At 33.9% G+C, this 23,906-nt stretch overlaps 1 protein-coding gene across 1 annotated transcript; it reads left to right on the forward strand.

Annotated features, from left to right (window-relative positions):
* Positions 1–2: 2 nt before the first annotated feature.
* Positions 3–6,951, forward strand: LOC135113985 (protein CDV3 homolog). Its single transcript, XM_064029601.1, has 5 exons — positions 3–364; positions 2,036–2,239; positions 2,373–2,481; positions 2,889–3,000; positions 3,833–6,951. Exons 1-5 carry the CDS (start codon positions 137–139, stop codon positions 3,945–3,947), a joined length of 768 nt encoding a protein of 255 aa, XP_063885671.1. The 5' UTR covers positions 3–136; the 3' UTR covers positions 3,948–6,951.
* The last annotated feature ends 16,955 nt before the right edge of the window (positions 6,952–23,906 follow it).

Here is a 23,906-nt window from a genome sequence, read left to right on the forward strand (position 1 = left end):
CTTATTCCACCGTGGTTTGTGTTCCTTATGACCTTATGGTGATGTTTAGGTCCATGTGATTTCTTGTTTCCCCCATCTGGTGTGTGCTGGCCCTCGTTCGAGTCGACCTGAATATCTCTCCATCTGCTCTGTCGCCATGGCTGACCTCGACAGTTTCTTCGCTCGAAAGGATAGAAAGAAAGTAAAAGGCAGGAAGTTTACTACTACGGACGAGATAGCCCGCCGTCTAGAGGAGACTGAGAAGAAGCTGGAGCAGCAGCAGCAGCAGGGCGTCAAGGCCAAGGCGGAATCCTTGGTGAAGAAACAGCCACAAGAAGAAAGTACGACGGAAGAATACCCGGTCGAGGAAGAGAATCCCCCAAAGGTGACTATTTTTCCCATTGTCATGGACCCCTTGTCTTGCCTCATCTTTGGAAGTCACACAGGCACGGTCATGTCCAGGGTAGTGCAATAGTGCCTGGTGTTTGGTCTATTGTTAATTTTTTGTATGATGTGTCTCGGGTCTCATCTAGCACGAAAATATATGAGGCTTGCTGATTGCTATTAGTTTTATTTATTTTTGCCTGCAGTTCTGTTTCTGTTGCTAAGTATTTTGTCTAATGTAGCATCAATACATAATCTTCTGCAGCTTATTTTTCCTAAGCAAAGTTTTCACTGAATGTGTTCACATTAGATTTAGACGTAGTCTTTGAGTTGACACTTCAGGTTCATACCTCTTTGATACTAGTACTGTTAATCACCTGTTCTCTCATCAGTAATTTAGCATAAATAAGTCGATGTTATTATTATAGTTGATGAGAAAGTAGGTAAGTTTCTATGACTGTATTCAGATTTGTATTTTTTTTTTCTTTTTTAATGCGCAATGTTATACAAATAAGGTGAGCAAGTTGGAAATGAGCGTAATACTGTATTCTTGATGTTTTAGTTAGGTTCAGCAATTAGGTCAGTTCAACTAGGTTTGAAATAATTTGAAAATCCTCTTAACTACTTGGCTGTTAGGAGACGAAGGTGGTAGTTTGGGAGCCTTGCATGGAACCCACTGGATATAATAGGTATGTGGGAGATCAGAGGAAGGCACCATGATTTGCAAGCCCATCCGTGATGGCCAAGTTTAATATTTCCTTCATGTTCAGCCTTCAAGGCAGGAGGTATTTCAAGAAGATTGATAGTTGGTGTTGATTACATACAACTTTTTCTCACAAAATCATATTTTGGTACTATCATTCCCCAGTATGATAAATAAATAAATAAATAAATCTGTTTAATGAGTACTTACCTAAAAATTATAGACCTACAACTGTAAAGGAAAAAAAATGCTGGTAATGGAATAGTATTGCTAAAGGTGAGACTGGTGAGCACTGAGAACTTCAATTAATGTCAAGATGATGTTGATGGTGATTTTCAAAATACCTAGAAAAATTACAGAGGATAATGTGACCACAGCTTTATTTTCAATTTTTTAGTGAAAAAGCTTGACAACCTGATAGAAAACTTAACATTAAACTAATGTAAAAAAAAAAAAAATCACATAATTAATTTTATTTCTTGCAGGTGTTTGTAAAGATTGTACTGTGCTTCTAGTGTTGTGAATTGTCTTATGTTGCAGTGCTCTAAAGAAATATGTATATTTGAGAACATTTCTTTAATTAGAATTAATTTGATAGGTAATACAAGATGAGTTTAATGATATTACAATTGGAGCATGACATTGAAATAAAGGGCAATTATATATATATATATATATATATATATATATATATATATATATATATATATATATATATATATATATATATATATATATATATATGAGGCATGAGGTGGAGGGTAGGGTATCTTTGGCATGTTTATAATCTGTTTTGTGAGCTGCAAAGTGATATCCCTGAAAATAAGTTCACTGTCTTTAGTTCAGGCACTTAAATTAGTGTCGTCTACCAAGTTGCTTCTCAGGAGTTGCCAGTTTTTTACATTGATTGTTATCCTATGGAATACCAGTTGAGTTAAAGATTTATTTGTGTTTATTATGCATTTACAGGAAGAAGAAGAAGAATGGAACGACTTTAAAGATGAGGGTGATAAAGATCTAACAGACTTAAAAATCACAAAGTTGCAAATAGAAGATGAAGAAGAAGGTGGGGGAGGTTCAGCAGATGATGATGGAGAAAAAGGAGATCATGGGGATAAAAAGGATGGAGTGTGGAAGACAGAACAAGTGCCAGCACCACCACCAGCACCTGTGGTGAGTAGCTAGAAACATGGTGAAAGTTTACACTCATAACAAAAATTGTCTCTTCAAGCTGTTAATAAAATAATATATAAATAAATAAATCTATAAATAAATAAATAATAAAATATGTTCATCTTCTCTTCAGGCTGCTCCTGTAGTGGAGCCAGAGGAAAAAAACAAACTTTCACAAATGGGCTCCTCATATGTACCACCACACATGCGCAGTATGGCAGCATCACCATTACCAAAGTCCAGTAGGTTGAGTTATTTTTATGTATGGTTAGGCTCAGATTGCTGCTTGACTTGCACATTTGGTTGTCATTGTCATTTTGAGAGAGTCAGACCTCACAACTTATCTCTTCATCAGTCTCATCATGTTTAGCAGATATTTAAACTCACTCACCTCCGTCATTCTCTCCCCTTCCATAAATATCTGATACCTACCCACAGCTGGTGTCCTAAAATCACACTCTTGTACTTTTCTCTTTTCAGACACCATCACCTTATTTTTTCCATATGTTCATCTTCAGTTTCCATCTCACACACAGACCCTATGGAAATTATTTACTACTATGAGGTTCCCTTTCACTCTCTGCTAGTAAGACATAATATCGTGTTATTATATTGTTATTGATTTTTTTTTTTTTTTTTTTTTTTTTAGCCCCCAGGCGTAATCGAACTGCTCCAGATATCAACAGTGAAATGGCGTTCCCGTCTTTGTTTGATGCTCAGGCAGCCAATCCAATGGGTGCTTGGGGAAAGAAGAGAATGAAGTAAGTGATTTTTTTCTTATTTTGTATACTATTCAGTCAGCTGTTTTCCATTATTCTAGCCATGGATGGCATCTGATCTGCAGTAGTGTGTACTTATTAAATTCATATGATTCCTTAACAACTTCAGGATAATTTTATATACTCAGAAAAGTTCAAGTTTTTACTCACTTTCATTTGCTTAGGAAGATAAGAAATTTCTTGTTTAGATTGTCCAAAGAAATTTGCAGCTTATGTGCATGAGAAAGATTAGTTATGTGTACGATTTGTGAGAAACTAGTATGTTCATGGATCATTTGAGCATTTATGTTCGCTTGCAATTTCATGCCTAATTCTGATGGTACAAAATGTCTTTTCCATTGTAAATGTTTTTAAAGAAATAGATTCCATGGTTTCAGGTAATGAGTCTTTAATTATATTTAATTTGCATATTATCTATTTTCTTCTCTTAAGTATCTTTAGATCTCATGTTGATTTTAAACATACTGAGACCCTGAACTCTGCCAGTGGGTGATGCAGTGGTGTGTCCAGCTTCCACTATGCTTACATCTTTGTAGATCCCTTTTTTTCATTTAACTGAGAAGAAACCAGAATATGGCTGAAAATTATTGCACAAAACAAATAGAAACATCTGGTTAAAATTTACTACTTTCCATTTTTCATTTTCTCTGGTAGTTTATTTTCCCTTAGAGTAAAAGAAAGGCAGTCTTGTGGATTTTCAAGGTTGTTTTGCAACTTATAAGCATTAATATTTAAGAAATGTTTCTTATATTTTGCCACTTTTTTTGTAATATAATGATATAATTAAGCTTTAAATTAATATTTTTCCTTTCAGCAATGAGGGCTTTGAGAGTGTGAGGCATGGTTCCACACGTTCCTATCAAGAAGATTATGCAGCCCCCAAACTTAGTACAGCCAACCGATTTGATGCTCTAAGTGATAACAGCTGAGGCGATGGACTTATAGAGCACTTGATGAAATATAGGCTTGTTATAAGGGTAGCGGAAGATAAAGAGGGATTTTATTATTATTGTCATTATTACAATTGTTGTTATTATTATTATTATTATTATTATTATTATTATTATTATTATTATTATTATTTTTTGTCATTGCATTTGCTTTTGAAAAGTTGCTGGTTGCAGATGGAATATATACTATCCATTTTCTTTTTATGTTACTTAGCCTGCAGTTAAGTGGTGTTGTTGTTGCATATTGGAACAGTCTTTGTTTATTCATTCTTTTCCATATAAATCATTTGTAGGATATTATTATTATTATTATTATTATTATTATTATTATTATTATTATTATTATTATTATTATTATTATTATTATATGTATTTCATTTATTGGTTTATTTTCTTTAAAGGATGCATGGTGACTGATTTTGGACATTTAAAAACATTAAAACACAATACAGTATTTTTATGAAAGTAACAAACACACTGGTCTTGTCCCAAAACCCTGTCAGTGGAAGTTGTTGGCTTGGTAGTGGTTGGTTTGTGTGCGTGTGTGTGAGAGAAAGAAAAAAAGAGCGTGAGAGCAAGAGAGAGAGAGAGAGAGAGAGAGAGTGAGGTGGAAAGCAGTGAATAACTGTAATTAAGCAGCAAATTGTATCAATCATTATTGGGTGTTTGTTTAGGAGGGAATATTGATGGTGTCTAAGCTCAAGCTTAATAAAACTAATATTCAACTTTTAGTCTTCATTTGAGGGTGTGAAAATAATGGTGACTGCCTTGATTAATAAAAATAAAGATAAAAGTAGTAGTCACTAAATAGTGTATAATACAGTTAATGCCTATGAAGGGTTATTTTCATATTTACGTGATTTGGAATATTTTATATGTTATTATCTGCAACATTATATAGTAAACAACAATCAAACATTTAATAGGTATTACTAAATGCAATATTTAAATACTCGGGGTCCAAGAACTTGTCTGGAGGCGGGTGTGCACATTACCTGTGGTTGTAAGTAGTGACTCAAGTAATGGACATATAAGGCCAATTTCTCATTGCTCTACATCTTAGTTGCCAATTGTCAGGTGAACATTTTAGAGGTGATGTCCCCTAAGTGTGCCTGTTTCTGATCCATAATGCTCCCCACATGGAAATTCTCAAGAGTCTGATCAAGATAAAAGTACTCTTCCAAAAATTTTATCCTTGTGTATCAGAATTTATTAACATCCTTCAGTTTTATTCTTGTATCCTTTATACACCACATACATTAAGGGGGTAGCAGAAGTTCAAGGAGGCTGACAGCTGTCTTTTATATATCTCAGGAGTCCCCTTTGCAAAATTACGGTGTAAGTGAAGAACAGAAATAATATGTTGCTTGGTTATTTTTATTTTTTTATTTTCATACTTTTCATCTCAAAGTGTTTCCAGACAGCATGATCCAGGATGTGTTTTTTCTGATGAACTGCATTCTTTTAAATAGTAATGGAGAAAGAGAAGAAGCAGCACATAAATTTGATTTTATCTTCACGGAAAGATCCAAATTTTCAAAAAGCCACAGTAATTCACATTGATAGGACTAAAGGGTGTCCTGATGTTTCTTCCATTTCTGCATTGTAACAATATTTAACTGTGCAAGTTTTTTTTTTCAGTTGAGAAGAAAAATGTAATGTAATGGTTTATTTTGCTAACAAGCAATAACTAAAAGTTGAGTTGTTGGGAATAACTTCAGTAGGATGAAGTGAAGAAAGTAAAACAAACATTAATTGAAATTGTGATGAATCAAAGAGTGCAAAAATGAAGCCATATAAATACTGCATGTCATTAGTCAAAATAGATAATAATATGTACAAGAATGACTGACAAACTCTGTAGAACACTATGCTGGATACTTAACTTTGTTGAAAGAAATAAGTATTCAAACTGTATGGTGGAATAGACTGTCTGATGTGCAGCACCAGAAGAAATTAGCATAAGTAGTGTTGGAATGCAAGAATTGTATTATTGCCTTGTTATTCATGTTTTTTCCTCTTTCACCTGTCACCCAACTCCCTTCATGGCTGGAGGAGAGGAGCAAGGAGGAAAAAGAGGAACAATAATGATTTGTAATACATTAATTTAGATGTAGTGATGGAATGGCAGTGGTGGATAATACAACTGTATCCAGAAATGTAATGCCACTGAGAAGGGAAGGTGGAGGTATAATTACTAACTGCTGGAAGGTAAGTCAGGTGTGATGGATTTATTTATTTTTATTTATTTATTTATTTTCAAGTGGATCAGTTAGGCACAAGAGAATGACTGAGATATAAAAAAAAAAAAAAAAAGTAAAATGAAATCAAATAAAGGAAGATGCATTAGAAAAAGTGTTACAGTGAAGTGTGCAGGAGAGGACTGGGAGGAGGAGAGCTGGTGGTGAGATGGGGATGAACAGTGGGTGAAGAAATATGCCTTCAGTAAAAGAAGACTAAGTCTGAAACATGGTAGCAGAGGAAAGATGAGATCATATGAGAAAAATACAAAAGGTTGAATTTTACAAATGATGTACTCTTCAGAGATTGATTTAGTTTGCAGATGAAGAGGCTGCAAAAGAAATAACACTGCTGATGGAGAGAATCATGAGACAAATACACAAAAATAAGTTATACAAATGATGATAACACTGCACACTAATAAACTTTCCTGCCTGCACATGGAAGGTCTCAGAATTTGAATCAAATTTTATATTTGTACTTCATGTTTCATTTATAGTCTTCAGGTTCATTAATTTCTGAATCACAGGTATTTCTGTTTCTTTTAATTCATCTGAAATGTATCAGTTTGCCTAATCTAACATTTTATTATTATTATTATTATTATTATTCTCTCTCTCTCTTTTTTTTTTTTTTTTAAGGATCATTATCATTATTATAATCACTTGAATCATCACTTAACTGTAAATACTGTAATACGTAACACTTCCATACCCTAATACATCTTTTGACCTAGCCTAACTATCATTTTTTCTTTTCCTAACTGAACCATCAAACCAGCTGCCAAATAAGAAATAAATAAATTATCATAATGATAATAATCATTATTAGTAGTGTTACACCTAGACTGCAAACTGTTGTATGTTATTACTATTACCATCATCATTATAATTTTGTTTATTTGTCTACCCAACTATCATCTATTCATTATTATTATTACTATTACTACTACTATTTTTGTATTGCTATACCTACATCACCCCAAGTGAGCCACATAAAAGGCTGGCAAAGGTGGCATTTGCAGGCTGGGCATCATCGTGGATGGACATGTGACTTGCTGGTACGTACAACCACTTCCTGTCTTAAGACTATATCTTTAGTTGAAGATGAAATAAGTTCTGGCTATTAGAGGTAAAATTACTACTGAAGGAAGAGTGGAATGAATGTAACATGTATCTTAGTCCTCTTATAGCTATGAGTTACTTTGAAGTGTAATAAAATGTTTAGTCATGTGTGAAGTTGTTGGAATTCCTAGACTTAGAGAATGTGGTGGATGAGGGGAACAGGGGAACAGTGTTGATGTATATCTTGATTGTTGAAAGAGATTTGACACTGCTCCTCACACCCAATTACTATCGAAATTAGAAGCACTTGGTGAGAGAAGAGTACAAGTGGATATAGTCCTTTCAGAAACAGACAACAAAGAGTATCAGGAGAAATTACTCAAAATGGTTACAAGTATGGAGCAGCATCCCACAGTGGAAGTGTATTGAGTCCAATACTGTTCCTAGTTCTCATTGTTGACCTGCAAGACATCCAGGCAAATGGAAAACTCTGCTGAAGATGCAAAAGTCTTCCAAAAGATAAAAACTGCAGAAGATGGCATGATCTTACAACAGGACTTGAATATATTAAAAGAATGAATGAGGCCAGAAGTGACTGCTCCATGTCATAAGGCAAGTCATGAAATGGTTGTCAGACAAGCAGGTGAACATCCTGGGTATTTTCTAGATCAGTTCCAATGATGAGCTGTGGTTTCATGAAAAGAACACCACTTCCGTTCCTAGCCTTGTTGAAGTCATCAAAGATATACATGCATGTAACTGACATGAATAATCGCAGACACATTCAAGTTGTTTTGATAGCAAGTTGTGACTAAAGTACTAATATAAGGAAAATTCATTAAGCCTACATTTTGTGGGTGCTGTATATTATAATGAATGAATTATTATTAATTCCAGACTACAGCTGGTGACATGTGACTGGCAAGCTTTCCTGAAAGGACTGATTAGCACTTTTTTTTTTCCTGTAGTATTTATATATTCCATATTTTTATGTGATAAGGATATGTATCTTTATCAAATTATGCATGTGGATGTGGATGTGGGTGGAGATGTTTATTGTATCACAAAGATGGATGCATTATAGAATCTTCATGCTATTCTAGAAACAATATGAATATGGTTGTAGTATGCATGGTGGTAATATAGATCACAGCAGTGGTCACCTCATCAGCTACACTGTTACTGTCTTTGATTTATTCATTGCCACAAGTATCAGCATCTAATTTGCAAACTTCAGATATTTACCAAGACAAAGCTGGCAACAGTGTCTGATGAGGTACAATACCTCCTGCTGTGATGATTTATTTATTAATTAATTTGTTTAATATTATGTAGTAGGGGCACCAACCAAGGACAAAATAAAAAATAAAAATAATAAATAAATAAAAAAGGCCCTCTGAGACACCAGTCCCCAAACAGTCAGAAACGATTATAAAAAATTGAAGGATGTGTCTTGAGAAGCACAAAGCACATAGGTGTACACCTATGTTCACCTTACTATTGCTTCTAGAAGAGCATGAAAATTACATAACTGATTATTCTATTAACTCCATCCCAGGGTGGTTGGCACTTGGCCCATTGTTGTTGGTAGCCAGTCATATATCATAATGAACACTCTCTCTCTCTCTCTCTCTTGAAGAGTTGGCAGTTTGATATCGTTGAATGTTTCCTTATCAATTTGATTCTCAAAGTCTGGTACCATCTTAGTTGCCTTTTTTATTGATTTATTCCAACTTTGGTGTAATAAATGTGATAGTACATATTTTCTTGGTGATTAACAAGACTTTTCTGACTTTATTTTTCAGCATTCTTTCATTTAGATTTCTTTGGATACCTTTAGAAAAAAAAGTGTACAGTGGGACACAAATAAACCTAAATAATTGCAGAAATATTTAAAAAAATAAAAGCTGCTTGTGTCTGGTGGCAGAGAAGCAGCTGTCAGCAACAATTGGTGATGGACATTTCTAAAGAAAATTGTGTATCTCTTAACCTTCTACTGTGTGATAATGAATAATGTCAGAAGTTACTAAGAGATGTTAAGTTTAGCACTGAAATGCTTTTTTTTTTTTTTCCACCATGGTATGCTTAGCCTTGCTGATGTTGCTGCTGAGAGACATCTAAAAGTTTCTGTGGAAGTCTTGAAGAATCAAATGGAATATTTGGCTGAGAAAATTTTTTTCTCATAGTAAGGTTGTAGTGCTATGTCAGCCCTTGAATATGAGGTGCTTCTTGTTTGCTGCTTTCAAAGAAATAACTGAAGTGTTATGTGGAGAAGAAAAAAAAAAGTTTTGACAAGAGTTATACAGAGGGAACCCATATGCAGATGAATGGAGAGAGAGAGAGAGAGAGAGAGAGAGAGAGAGAGAGAGAGAGAGAGAGAGAGAGAGAGAGAGAGAGAGAGAGAGAGAGAGAGAGAGAGAGAGAGAGAGAGAGAGAGAGAGTGTGTGTGTTTGTGGAGGAGAGAAGGAGTACTTAAAACCAGATTTATGTGGTGATTATATCAGCCAAAGGTTTATATAGAAAGTTACACAAATAAAATAGTGTTCTCATGATTCAGGTGAGCAGTTTCATATCAATAACAATATTTACAATACATGAAATTGATCTCAATTGGGAGGAGAGAAATAGCTGCATAAACAGTAAGAAAGAAAATTAAAAGTGCATCTTATTTGTATTTTAAAAAACATCAACAATGTCATAACACATTATGTAATTTACCTAAGGAATATAAATGATAAAATAATTTTAAATAAATGGCACTTTCGAATAAAGTCTTTAAAAGTTTTCATAGCAAATGAATATAAAATCATGATAACAGGCTAACCAACATTGCACTCAGTCATCCAGAATTCTGCAGGTCTTATCCATCTCTCCTAAACAGTGTTTATACTTGTCGAATCTGAAGTCAACAAAATCCTGCTAGAAACAACTGCTACTGCTACTTCTACCACTACTGCTACTTTTACAATGCTGTCAAATTGAACACTATCACAAGTAGTTTTCTAAGATACACTTACACTGACTGTACATTATCACTCTGAAAAAGAACCCAAACTCCTTTAAATTGTATGGCATATTCAGCATTATGGTAAAGACAACAGTTGTATGGTATGTAAAGCACTACATGAAATTTAAGAATTTTTAAGGCTGTTCATCGGAGTGATTGTCTAATACAGAATCTCCATGCCATTTTTTTTTCTCATTAAAATAAAACCTCATATGCTGAAATAAACTTGATTTATATTCTGATGAATAGAATTTTTCTGATAAACTGAATTTATTTTGTGACAAATTGGACTTTAGTGATAACCGCACTTGTGCATCAGGAAGCCAAGCTCAAGTTGCAATCAAGAGGATCTGAATTACAATAAATTGGACATCAGTTCCAGTAAACTGAACTTATGCTCTGATAAGCCTTACTTGCACCCTAATTGTTAACACATCTTATACTCTAGTAAACTTGTCTCGTGTTCTTATAAATTATGTCAAAAATATTGCAAGTCAGCAAAATGTATGTATGCATGTAGTACTTACAAGAAAAACATTTAGTTTCCTTTCAAAGCAATACAATGGTGTACAAAAAGCTTGGTCATTGAAGGAGATATTGACACATGGATACTGAATTTGAATGAAGTGATAAATTTGCTGGTTTATAATCATGCAACTTTTTTTTTTTTTTTTTTCCCCCATTTCAGAGCATTTGACACAAGTCAGCATTTCCTTTTATGACCATATGGCTATTATATTCTTATAAAAAAAAAAAAAAAAAAAACTGTAGTAATTACATTCAAGCACAAACAGTTAAACGCTCAAAATGATACATTACTACTTTAAGTCTTGCTAAAGAGAATGTGATAAGATATTTAGCATGCTTAACTTAGGCAGCTGGTAGCACCTTTGTGAAGCAATTGTCTTCCATATGTAATATCAGGTCTTCCTTCAAAGCTCAGTGCTCCCCCAAAGTCACATGAGACTATTTTTAGCATATGGTATTTATGGCATTGGAGGAAAAGTACTGGATCATAAATTTTCATTAGTGTACAACACTGAGACAATATATTCAAACATATTCTCTGCAGTGAATATTTAGGAAACAAAGTACTTTTATACAATAATGATGATGGTCAATTGAAGAACTATATTATAACATTGCGATTGTTGCATCATGTCTTTAGAATAAACCAGCTGGTAACAATGGCCATGTGCTGGCAGAGGGATTACCTGTGTTGCCAGTGATGCTTTCTGATTGGCTTATGATTCATCCTCAGATGGCTCCATGTAGGAATTCTGCATCTTAGTCCAACATGACAGTAACACTAACCAACCAAGCATAAGATGGGAAGCATTGTAACACAGATGAAATATCAATTTTCTTTTCAAACATTAGCAGAACTGATGTTAGCCTCCAAATTTATTTTGTTCAGCTTTAAAAATATGACTGATGGAAGAGGTACTTCATCATGATGGAGGAAACTTGCAAGAAAATGTAGGTACAGGAAGCAGTCATTCATTTACTGAACTCCTGGTGTACTGATGAATATTTATTGAAACACTTAAGTAATAACATCAATGTAACATTGTTAATTATTATGTGTAACAACTATTCTGTTGAGGAGGAGAAATGCATATGCTTTGATGGTTTCATGTTTGTTGCTGTGAAACTATAAACCTTAGTTAACTAATAGCCAAACCTCAGACCTATCACAAATTTACTATAATGCTGATCAGCTATCAGTTACTTATTTCCATCAGACAACCTTCAGTACCTTCAATATCCTTTAAATAGAATACCTATTTATTTCTCAAAAGCTAAACTACTAAAAGGCAGTCTGATGTAGTATTAACAGAAATTTTGATATGATAAAATGAGCTGACCCTAATTTTTCAGGTGATTCAGTTGATTCTGAAAAAAGGGACCAGGATTCCATTCGTCATGTATTTTTATCACATGAATATTATGCTTCAGTGTAAAAGTTCAGCACCATAAAGCATCAAATAACAGACTTTATTTGTTACTACTAGTCTTGATGAAGTTGGGATATCTGCTTTATATACATTTTGCAAATTAACATATAATTGAGCATTGTGTCTAAATGTTGAACAGAGATTATATAAAACTGATAGTGAACATATGATGGAGATTGGGATATGGGTGTCCTCTTTTGTCTCCTTGTATGGGATGTTGGACCTGGAGAATTTTTCAACATAATTTCTGTAAGTTAACTTCAAAGTACTATAGAGAAATTGGAGTCAACAGTACATAAAGTAGTAGTATCATAATCAAGATGTCATGTCCACATTGTGAAATAAACAAATATAGTGGTAATTTTCCATGGTCATTTAATTGCTATATGTACACAATACCTCCTCTCTTGTTGCATTATCTTCCATTCCACAGCATGTAGATAACCCTCTCTTTGTTCCCCACACCTCCCATCTCTCTCTCTCTCTCTCTCTCTCTCTCTCTCACTATACTGAGCATAAGTCACACAATTACTGTGAGTGTCCAGAACCTGGACACTGCTTTCTTTAAATCAAGATGCTTTTTTTTTTTTTATACTCTACATTCCATCTGGTTTTTACTTTGTCCAGAATTTTATAAGTAATCTGAAATTTGTGACTTTTCATAGTAAAAAGTTATTCTACTCGAATGAAGACTTCAAAGAGAAGCTATAATGAGTTCTGTAATATATTTAAAATTTATAATGCAATCTGACATCTAATGAGTTGATATGTAATGAATTTGCATATAGGAGATCTCTATCATATTTGTATATAATAAAGTTCAGAATCTAATAAAAAAACAGATATGTGGTTCAAATCAGCTTCCACCTAAGCTGAGTATGTAACATCACTGATGCCCACCTCTCCCCAGTCTCCTTCCTGAGTGTTTGTAGATGAAAAATATCTTTGCTAAAGAGATTAAACTATGAGTTCAGTAAAACCTCTGCAAAGAAAATTAAAGAAAGAAAATAAATTATCACTAGATATTTAAACAGTTGCCATGAGCTTCAGGAAGTTGTGGTAAATCTCAGTGAAAGAAGGACAAGAGACCATGAGTGATGATGATGAAAACATAAAGAATATTCTTGGTAATATTCCTGATGACTTTTCTGTTTAGAAGGAATGAATCCAGATGCAAAGATATCAAAACTTTGGAAGGCCACATGAGAGCCAATGGAGAACAAGATGAGGGAGGAGAACGGTGGTGAGGAGGGTCCCTTGGTCTCCTATTCTGTCTTGGATATCACCTTCTTTGTTGAATCGTCCACATCATTTCATATTTTGCATCATTATTTATGATTATGACTTCATGATAATAACTTACATAATTAGTAAAAATATGATCAAATTAGGGATTCAGTTCAATATTTTACCTACTATAATTTTTCTCCATATTTACACATTTCAATCTAATGCATTCACATATAACAAGCATTTTTTGGTACCTATTGCTCCTTAGACTCAAGATCTGACAGTACACTTCTCACCTATATTATAACCACCCATCATAAGAAGAGTTGTGTATATTCAAATAATTTAGATCACTTCTGGTAATGATCATTCTAAATAAGGGATTTTCAACTGTTATTTCCTTAATATGCATGCAGTTGAACTACAGTGATGTTTGGCACAAGAATCACTCACACACACACTCACACACACACACACATGACCTGAAAGTGAGAAAAGCTACTGGATCAGATAGAGTCTCAAGATATATTTTGAAGGACTAGACAGCAACTGATCCAACCTATATATGATAGAATAGTGTTTTATACTCAGGGAGAATTCCAAGCAAGTGTAAGAGGGTTGACATAATGTGTTTATATAAATGGAAATTAAGAATCTTTTACTGTAATTGTAAGCCAGTATTACTGACCAGTATGGTATAATTTTTGGGGGAAAGTGATAAAAAAATATATGTGAACAGAATATTTAGAAAGAGAAGGAATAACAACAGATTAATTATTTGGATTTAGAAAAGAAAATGCATGTTAAGAAATTTACTCGAGTGGCAGGCATTACACACAAGAAATGGAAGGGTGGACAGTTTATACTTAGACCTCATGAAAGCATTTAATAAGGTTCCACATGAAGATGTTGGATATTAGATAACTGAGGAAGCCTTAAACAATAAAAAAAATTGTATGGAAAATGTAAAAGAAACAGAAACAAGATGAAAAAATCAAAGTATAGGGAAGTAACAAGCAGAATACCACAGGGATTAGTGTTAGCACCAGTGATGTTTCAGTACAATCACTGGAGAAGAAATCATCCTAAAAACAAATCCTGCACTATAACACTACAATTTTATTTCACCTGACCAATCTTATAGACTATCAACTTTATAAAAGATTCTTTTCTAGCAACTTTGCTTCTCTGCAAGTGTCCCACTCCACAAGTAGCTGCCACCCAGAGCTGGTAGGAGGGTGAAAGCTTACCCCCATTCTCTCTTCCCTAGCTCTCGCTAAACAAAAACATGGTCTTTATCTATTTTTATTTATTTTCATTGGGCTATAAAATGTGTCCTACCAAGCTGAATATGTGAGAAAAATTGATGTAATTATGTCTGTTGTTGGTGAAGGCCTCAGCAGCTGTGAAACAGAAAAATAATAAGGAAGACAACAATTTATCATGTCAAGAGGGGTGCCACTGTGCTTGACTCTGGTGCCACTCTGGGAAGGAAGAGGAGGGCATCAGTAGTTCCATGGCCATGACAAAAGGGTCTTTCTTCACTTCAAACTCTAGCACCTTGTCAGTTCATGGACATGTCTTCCTCTTCCTTCTTGTCCTCTCTTCCTCTCTGGCACTCCAGCAGTAGCTTTCTTGACATAAAGAACTATTTCTGATATTCTCTCTTATAGTTGCTGAATACTTAGTTATAAACATACTAATTTTTTTCACTGTTCAGCTTTGTAGGACCCATTTTATAGTCCAATAAAAACATGCCTGTAATTTAGTAAGGAGCAAGTAATAGCATGAGCTGTGAAAGAGTGTTGGGATTACCTTTTACCCTCTCACTAGCCATAGGTGGCAGTCACTATAGTGGAACCATACTAACTTGGTACTTGGGGTGTTGGCTGTTCCTGTCCCACTTTGGTGTCACATTCACAGTAGACAGGCATATGAACACCTCTCTCTCTTTTGCTCATATTGTCATCCTTTGCCTTAATTATTCAAAAATTATAAGTTATTATATGACTGCATATTTTTTTAATGGCTTTTGATTAGATGATGGAACAACAACACTGTACATCTTCCAGTAAGCTTGGCAACATGTATAGGTCATGTGACGCTGCTGTCCTGGTGTCCTTGACACATGAATCCCCTATGCTGGCCATGGTCAGGTCAGGTCAGGTCACTCCAGGGTTGAGGTGGCAACAGTGCAGAGAGGTACAGCCAACACCCCCAAGTACCAAGTTGGTCTGGTTCCGCTATAGCAGCCACCTTTGAAATCTGGAACTTGCAGGGAAACATCAAGTTACCAAAAGAAGAAAATTTTAACCAGTAAGGTGTGACTGACAAGGCTGATAAGCCAGCGTTTGTCAGAATTTGTAGTATGTGAAGATTTCTTTCGTGGTGACTGTACAAATCAATGATATGCTTCAAAGAGTATGTTTTTACATGAGTTAATTTGCAGGTGGTGCTACATTATTCAAGAAGATAAGAAACCACTAAGATTGTAACTAGAAACTGATTTAACTAATATGTATAAACAGAGTGCAAGATGGGAAATGGAATTTGATGCATATATGTGAATTTTATGTGATATATTTTAGAAAAATATATAACATCAAGAGTGAATGATGAGAAAGGACCTCAGATAACCTGTCACCAGAAGAGCACATAAACAAGATATTTAGAGACATAGACATATATATGATGTTGAGAAACATAAGGGTGGCCTTTCACTTCCTGGACAAAGACATGATAAAAATCACTATAATGATTAGAAGGAAACTAAAATATTCTAAGTTGTGTTGTCCCTCAACTTGAAAATATATATCAAGAAACTAGAAAGAGAATATAATTAATAGCGAGATAGACAGATAATCTAACAAATAATGAAAGACTAAAAGTAATGGAAATACTTATTTTAGTATGCAGATTATTTAATGAACTGGAAAAAAAAAAGATTTATTATTGTTAGAAAAAAAAAGGGCTGAATAGATAAGAAGACGTGGAAAGCTGCGAAAAGGGAGATGTTTGATAATAAATAAATAAATAAATGAATCGCTACATAGCATTATAGATACTGGAATACCCCAGAAGAGGCAGCAATAGATGCGAGGTGTGCATCAGTAGGACTTTTAAAGTGCAGCTTAGGCTATGTATACTACAAATTGGTAAAATGTAGAGGTATATCTAACTAGGTCATAATATTCATTAATTTTTGACACCAGTAATTTTTTTCACTATATATAAATAATATGCATGAATGAGTCAGTAATCACATAAGTCTATGAGTATGGGATGAACAATTGTTGAAAACTTTGGATTGCAACTATATAAAATACTTCTATTTAAGATACAGTATATCTATATATATGAAATGTATATAGTATATATGAATGCAGTATAAGATAGGAAACTGAATATACTGTAAGTCAATGTCACACAATGGCAGAAGAGAAGAGAACGTGAAAGGGAAGATTTTTTAACATTATTAAGACAATACAGCTTCCATGTATAAATATGAAGGATGGACAAGTGAATAATACAGGCAAGTAATGTTCATTAACTGAAGACAAACCTGGCAAAATATAGATGCTGAGACAAAATCATACAAGTGTAGCTCAGGCCTCATATTCTAGAACTAGGTAAATATACACACCACTCCTAAATAAAAATATGACAAAAAATGGCTGCAACAATGAAATGGAAATAAGCTGAAGTTTTGTGGATCAGGAAAGACCACATATAAGAAATGGAATTGCCAACACTTGAGAGAAGAGGAAAGAGAGTTGACCTGATTTTACTGTACAAGTTAATGAAGAAATTGGAAAAAATGGATAAAAAAAGATCAACTATTGTGGAGAAGGAGAGAGAGAGAGAGAAAAAAAAAAAAAAAAAGGAAGAATGCTTCAATGTATGTGGCTGAGGCTCTACTACCTTTCTCACCAAATTACTGCTGTGAAACAGGATTGAACTCACAGCCATTCAGCTGGGAGGCGAGCACTGCACCATGAAGCTACTTGGTCCCCACTGTGGGGACAGAGGCTCCATATGTAAGAGGACATACGAAAATAGCTAACAAAGGGAAGATCTCATGCCAAGTATTTCTCTCTCATTTCTTCTTTGAACACTGATGGATATGATAGATTTTTCCCTCATTTTGTTATAAGGGTTACCCGTAAGAGGAAAAGGCTGGAATCAAGCCTTTGACAGGACATTCAACTTATGTATTTTGTCAAACATATCATAATGATCATCATGGTTCAATGGGAACTGAGTTGACATGCACCACTTCTCTACTATATGGGAGTTCTCTTTTTTTTCATCAGTTTGTTGTGTTTCCAGACACTGCATACATTCTAAGTCTCCCCCTTCTTGGTGATCTGTCTTCCTCTGTGGAGTGTTATCCAGTTCTGCATAACCCAGGCACATATGAAAATTTGCTCCATGTTTTATGGAGCTTCACTTATTTCACTGGGGATTGTCACTGTTGTTTTGAAACACAGAAGTTGGTTTAGAGAGACGCATGAGATCAAGAAGTTGGGGATCACCAGAATGTACATAATATCTTGTCTGTCTAATCAGATAAGACTACAAATTACATTTGCTTTAACAAGACAGTCAAGGGTAACCAAAATTTCACTTGGGTCTTGATGGTAATCTCAAGGGGGTACACAACACCTTAGGGGTTGAAATATAGCATCTCACAAAACTGGGCACATGATGTTCCTACACCATCTAAAAATAATCCCATAACAGTATTTTCCTTAACATTGATTTAAATTTTTGGCACAGGTTTAAAGGGCTCTAAAGATCCTATCCCAGTGGATGGAGCGTGGTAAATTGGGGCCTACTTCGTGTGGAATAAAAGGCAAATTTTCATTAAAATCTCTGCTCACCAGAGCCCATGGGCTATGTGAGGGACTGAGAACATAAATGTGTGGAGAACACAAGCCAGTCACCCACTAAACTTCATAGGGGAAAGGATATATATCTATGAGATCCTGTATTTTTTACCATTTCTGGTTCCTGGTATGTTTATTACATTCCCCTTGTTTTCCTTCATTACATTCATACAATGACAAAATGAAGTGTGTTAAAAACCAAGAAATGACATCTGAAAAAATTGAGGAAGAAGAAAACCCATCCATGCTGCTATCCCATGATGCTCCACCACTGCTCCTTCCCACACCTTCTCCTCCTTGCTGTTATGAAATCATACCAAGGATTATTCCTTGCATCATATGAACATCTACAGTCACTGTCACATCCTCTTCCATCACTTCCTCCACATTGTCTTCAACAATGAAGTTGAATTACAGTGCTCAAATTGACCACATCCAGCTTGTGCTACATCGGGATGCTGTGGCAAAGATGAAGCCTGTGTACTAGCGTCTAATGAGGAAAGAGAAGATACCCACTACTGATTAAAACTGATCTCTTTCAAATTATTTAGGGACTCTGAGAACTTCCAGCAGTGAGATTTGATATAAACAAACCAGAAAAATTACAAATATATAATTTTCTGAAGGTGGCATTAGTGCAACTGATTGTAGTTATTCCTTTAAAGTACTTACAACTGAAGTATTTTGATGATTTTTACAGTACTTTACCTATTTATTATAATGACTAAGACATACTAGAATCACTCAGATTGGTGGAGAAATAAGACAGCTACATACATTTCATATATTAAAACTTTCATATCTCCATTTGATAAATTTCAACATTTTTAATCACACGTAATCTGACATCCATCAGATTTAGATGACTACTTGGGGATATTGTTTTCACTAACAGCTGGCAACCTATCATTTGATATTGCAGAAAGTATAAATGAGTTAGGAGAAATAATGGGGAAAAAAGAAGAAAAAAAAAAAACTCATGTAATAAAAAAATACCACCATTTCACTGTATGTCAAAATTTCAAAATACTTGGCATAGGGTGTTAGGCATATCAAAGGATTATTCATGGGCAAGAAATAAGAATAGTGGTTTAAGCATTAATGCTGCTGTGTAATTTAAAGTATTGTTATAAATAAATAAATATATATATATATATATATATATATATATATATATATATATATATATATATATATATATATATATATATATATATATATGCATATACGTATATGTATATGTATACATGTACATAATAATTTTTGTTTGCATAAAATGCTGGCAATGTACATATCTATTTACTTGCAAAGTTTCAACACTACTTCAAATAATTTAGGTGGATACCCTAAAGTGTCATGTGTCCCCTTATCCTGATTAGCAATATAATAGACTTGGATGCTTACCATTCATGTTCTGTCAAAAGGTTCACTGTCAACTGTCACTCATAGCCAGTTTACCCTACTTTCAGATCAGTTTGTAAGTGTTTTCATGATACCCCAAAGCTGGACATGACATCAAAATGCAGGGTATGATAATCTGTATTAAAGTATAAAGAGTAATTGAGATCTTTATGTATAAATGACAAAAAAAGTGAATATTAAACTTTGGACCATCAAAGGAAATTAAAAGTGACTGTCTTAGAGGTAATAGAACACCAGAAAGGAAACTTTAGGTAAAGGTACAGAGAGATAGTTGGAAATCATAAGAAGATAGTTTTGAAATTATGTAATACCTATATGTATATATAATTTTAAAAAGTAAAATCTGGTACTTCCACATGTGAATTTGTTCTTGCAAATATGTATTGCTTCTCTGAGGTATTGTAAAGAAAATAATTTTGAAAATAAAAACGTAACTATGTCATCAAAGCATTGCTGGAAAATACCAAACCATCTTGAAGACATGATCATAATATTTATAGATATTACTGGGTCTGGCAGAATGTTATTATTCTGCTCAATTGTCCACACAAAGGAACAGTTTCTGTGTTGTAGAGACCCACTGATCTTTATCAGTATTCTATGGATATCTATCACTGGAAGAAAACAGATGCAGAGTCTGTAATATATTGATTTTAATAGAATATTAATAAATACAACATATTTGGTAAAATTATGTTAAATGTATAAAAATTTTTCAGCTAATCTTATAATTGCACAGGTAATATATATATATATATATATATATATATATATATATATATATATATATATATATATATATATATATATATATATATATATATATATATATATATATATATATATATATTTCAAAAGTATGTCCATGTACAATGCAAGATCTCTGAATCCTTACACTGGGGAAGCCTAACTTTTACATAATTTCTGTATTACCATGATCCATAGATGATTATAGACTACTTGGTTTAGTGGAATTTGAGGAAGAAAACTTGACTTCTAAGATACGAGTATGTTGCATGTTGTCAGCCACAATAGTTTCTTGGCTTCTTAAAAGAGCACTTAATTCATCATCTTTCTGAATTTCACCCATGTGAGGACTAAAGTCTCTCTGAATTTTACCAAATTGTGAGCAGTACCCATTGCAAGAAAACACAATAGTGGAGGTTGCTTTAAGATGGAAATTTCACAGGAACAGAGATGAATAATATATTAAATTTAATGTAGCTGTATATGCACCTTTAAGGTAAATATAAAAAAAATTTTCAAACAAAATATATTTTAAAACTTTAAATTACCTTGGCTTTTACCACAAGAATAATAAAAATAAATAAATAAATAAATAAATAAATAGATAAAATTTGCTCACAAAAGTGCTAAAGATGGAAGTCCTATCTTGGCAATTAAAAAGTTACACCACACTTGAATTTTGGACACATTTCTCTAAGAATGTATTGTTGCTTAATCATTACAAATCATCAATGTTCCACTGCAACTCACATTTTTAACACTTTTTTCCCTGGCTTGTGCTTTCTTATCTTCAAAAGTTATATTTGGCTGGAATGCACTTTTATGATTATGCTTCTTGCAGTGTTACCAAGAGATAAAGACATATCTAGGTAGACCCTATCACATGACCCAAAGATCAAAGATATAAAGGGAATTTGAAATAACAAGGAAATCCTCAGCCAAACAATTGATGCCAGCGCAAGGAAATGTCAGACAAGACAAGAATAGCTGACTGCTGATGAAGATGCATGCTAAAATTCAATCCCATTAGTGTAAAAGACTAAATGACTGATTGATTGATTTTAAGGTGGAGCAAGAAAAGCAAGGAAAAAAAGGAGAGGCTACAAGAAAGCCAAATTAAGACAGCTAAGCACAGAAAGGCAGTGTTGCACAAGGAACTGTTTCATGGCAGCCTTTTGCTTTGACTCAATGAGTGATACATTGTTAACCCTAAGACCACCATTGGCCAAATGGCAAATATCTGCCCCACACTGTGATAAAAGGACTTTCCTTATGGACAGTACCAGGCACTTCATCTGGTATGATTTTTCTCCATTTAACTACTAATGTGAAAATAGTACAGCAAACAGCTGGATCAAGCCATGCATTACTACTTCAAGGCAGTGAAATTTGGTGTTTCATTTTGTGTTGTATTATGAATAACAGTGCACATGGTACAAGCATACTAGTCAAAGAGTGTAAGGTTTCCTCAATGCTCACATGACCTTAAAGCCAACAGTCTATTGTTTGGTGTGTGAACATTAATGGGTGGAACAAACCATTTGTAGCCCAAGAGGGTCAAGGCCGACAACTTACATAACTTATGTGATCAGTGTGTGTAAAACAAGAACAATAATAGTATCATTAGCATTTGCATGTGATGTGAAGCTGTTTCAAATTATTTTCTGTGACTGGATATCAGTCCAGAAGCTCTTGTATAGTAGATTAAGATAATCATTAGTTTTTAAAAGGCAGCCTCCATGTTTGTATATTAAAGTTCTAAAGACTGTTTGTCAATCTTCACATGTATGTGAACTTTGTAGGACAGATTATTATGTTTTAAGATGCTTCCTTAGAAGCTCACATAGGACAGGTGATATTGTTTCAGGATATTTCCTTAGAAACTCATCCCACTTCATCATATCTCATTAGGATGAACATATGACAACCTTATCACACACCCGTGTCAAAAATGGAGAGCCGATCTTGACATCTTCCTTCCTCACAAAACCTGTTGGCATCACTGAGGGCATGTAGGTACAAAGCCACTGAAAAGCTTGGCTGTTATCTGGTAGTAGTAGTCAATGATGGAGCTTAAAGAATCCAGATAGCTCATGTTATGATGCACTGATACATCCATCTGATAACACGGAATTTGAAACCTGGAATAAGGACTGGAAATGGGCTTACTCATCAGCAGATACATAATGTCATTGCAATCACATCATCACACCTTCCTAGGCAATCACTATGGCTGGCACAAGGGACTGCCCATATGTTATCTGTTCGTCTATGGATATTACCTCATGATTTTACAAAGAGCTCCAAAGTCAAATCTTGCATAATGAGGGAGTTTAGTTTTAGAGTCACTCAAACTATCACTTGAATGACATGATGTATCATCAGATAAAGTGATACTGCTGCAGCATTTTATATATATATATATATATATATATATATATATATATATATATATATATATATATATATATATATATATATATATATATATATATATATATATATATATATATATATATAATCAGTTCCACAACTTATTTTAATCTCTCAGCAGGGATTACCCTGCATCTTCTTAATCCTACCTATTGGCACTCATCTTCCACTTAAAAAATAATGAATATTAGCATGTTCATGAAATTATCATATCTGCACAAGGCCACACCATAAATTAAAAACTTATTGAAAAAATAAATTAATTAATAAATAAAACACACATGTGGTATATCTGAGATAAAATGAATGAGGAAATTTGTCAAAGAGTAGCAGGGTTGATTTCTCACACACAATGTCCAGTCTGCTATTGGAATAATTCTGTGATAGTTTGCATTGTCATAGCTAACTACGAGCATTCTTGTTATTACTTATTTTTTGTTCATACAGTGATAACTGACAGGTCAAATTCCTTCTTTGATGCTTCCATGAATTCAAGTGACATATACAAGTCAGACAACTTGTGTCTATACTGAATGTTTCCCTCCTTGCTTTCCAGTTTCCTTCTAATTCACCATATATTGAACAAATTACTCAGCATACACCAACTAATGTGTTAATGGCAAAATGTCCACAAAATAAATGAATACAAATAGTGTAAGAATATGTGGAAATGACTACAGATTTGCTAGCTGGGGAGGAGTTGGTAAAAGATAATAAGAACAAACACACAGACATCACAATCTCCAGCACATGTACACAAATGCATTACATTTACTATATACATGATACTACACACAATAATTTTAGAACTGTACCAGTTATATTCAATTTTATATACATTTCTTCTTTTAACTAATATTCTTTACATTCATACTTGAAGCCTGACAAAAAAAAGAGAATCAAAGTTTCTGAAATTATTCTCTCCAGCAATAAAAAAAAATGAGATC

The sequence above is a fragment of the Scylla paramamosain genome, chromosome 1, assembly GCF_035594125.1.
Source record: "Scylla paramamosain isolate STU-SP2022 chromosome 1, ASM3559412v1, whole genome shotgun sequence".
Classification (NCBI taxonomy): Eukaryota; Metazoa; Arthropoda; class Malacostraca; order Decapoda; family Portunidae; genus Scylla; species Scylla paramamosain.

Coding starts and splice junctions, on each gene's coding strand:
- LOC135113985 (XM_064029601.1), top strand. CDS start 137: ATGGCTGACCTCGACAGTTTCTTCGCTCGAAAGGATAGAAAGAAAGTA. Junction 365..2,035: donor AGGAAGAGAATCCCCCAAAG/GTGACTATTTTT, acceptor ATGCATTTACAG/GAAGAAGAAGAAGAATGGAA. Junction 3,001..3,832: donor TGGGGAAAGAAGAGAATGAA/GTAAGTGATTTT, acceptor TTTTCCTTTCAG/CAATGAGGGCTTTGAGAGTG.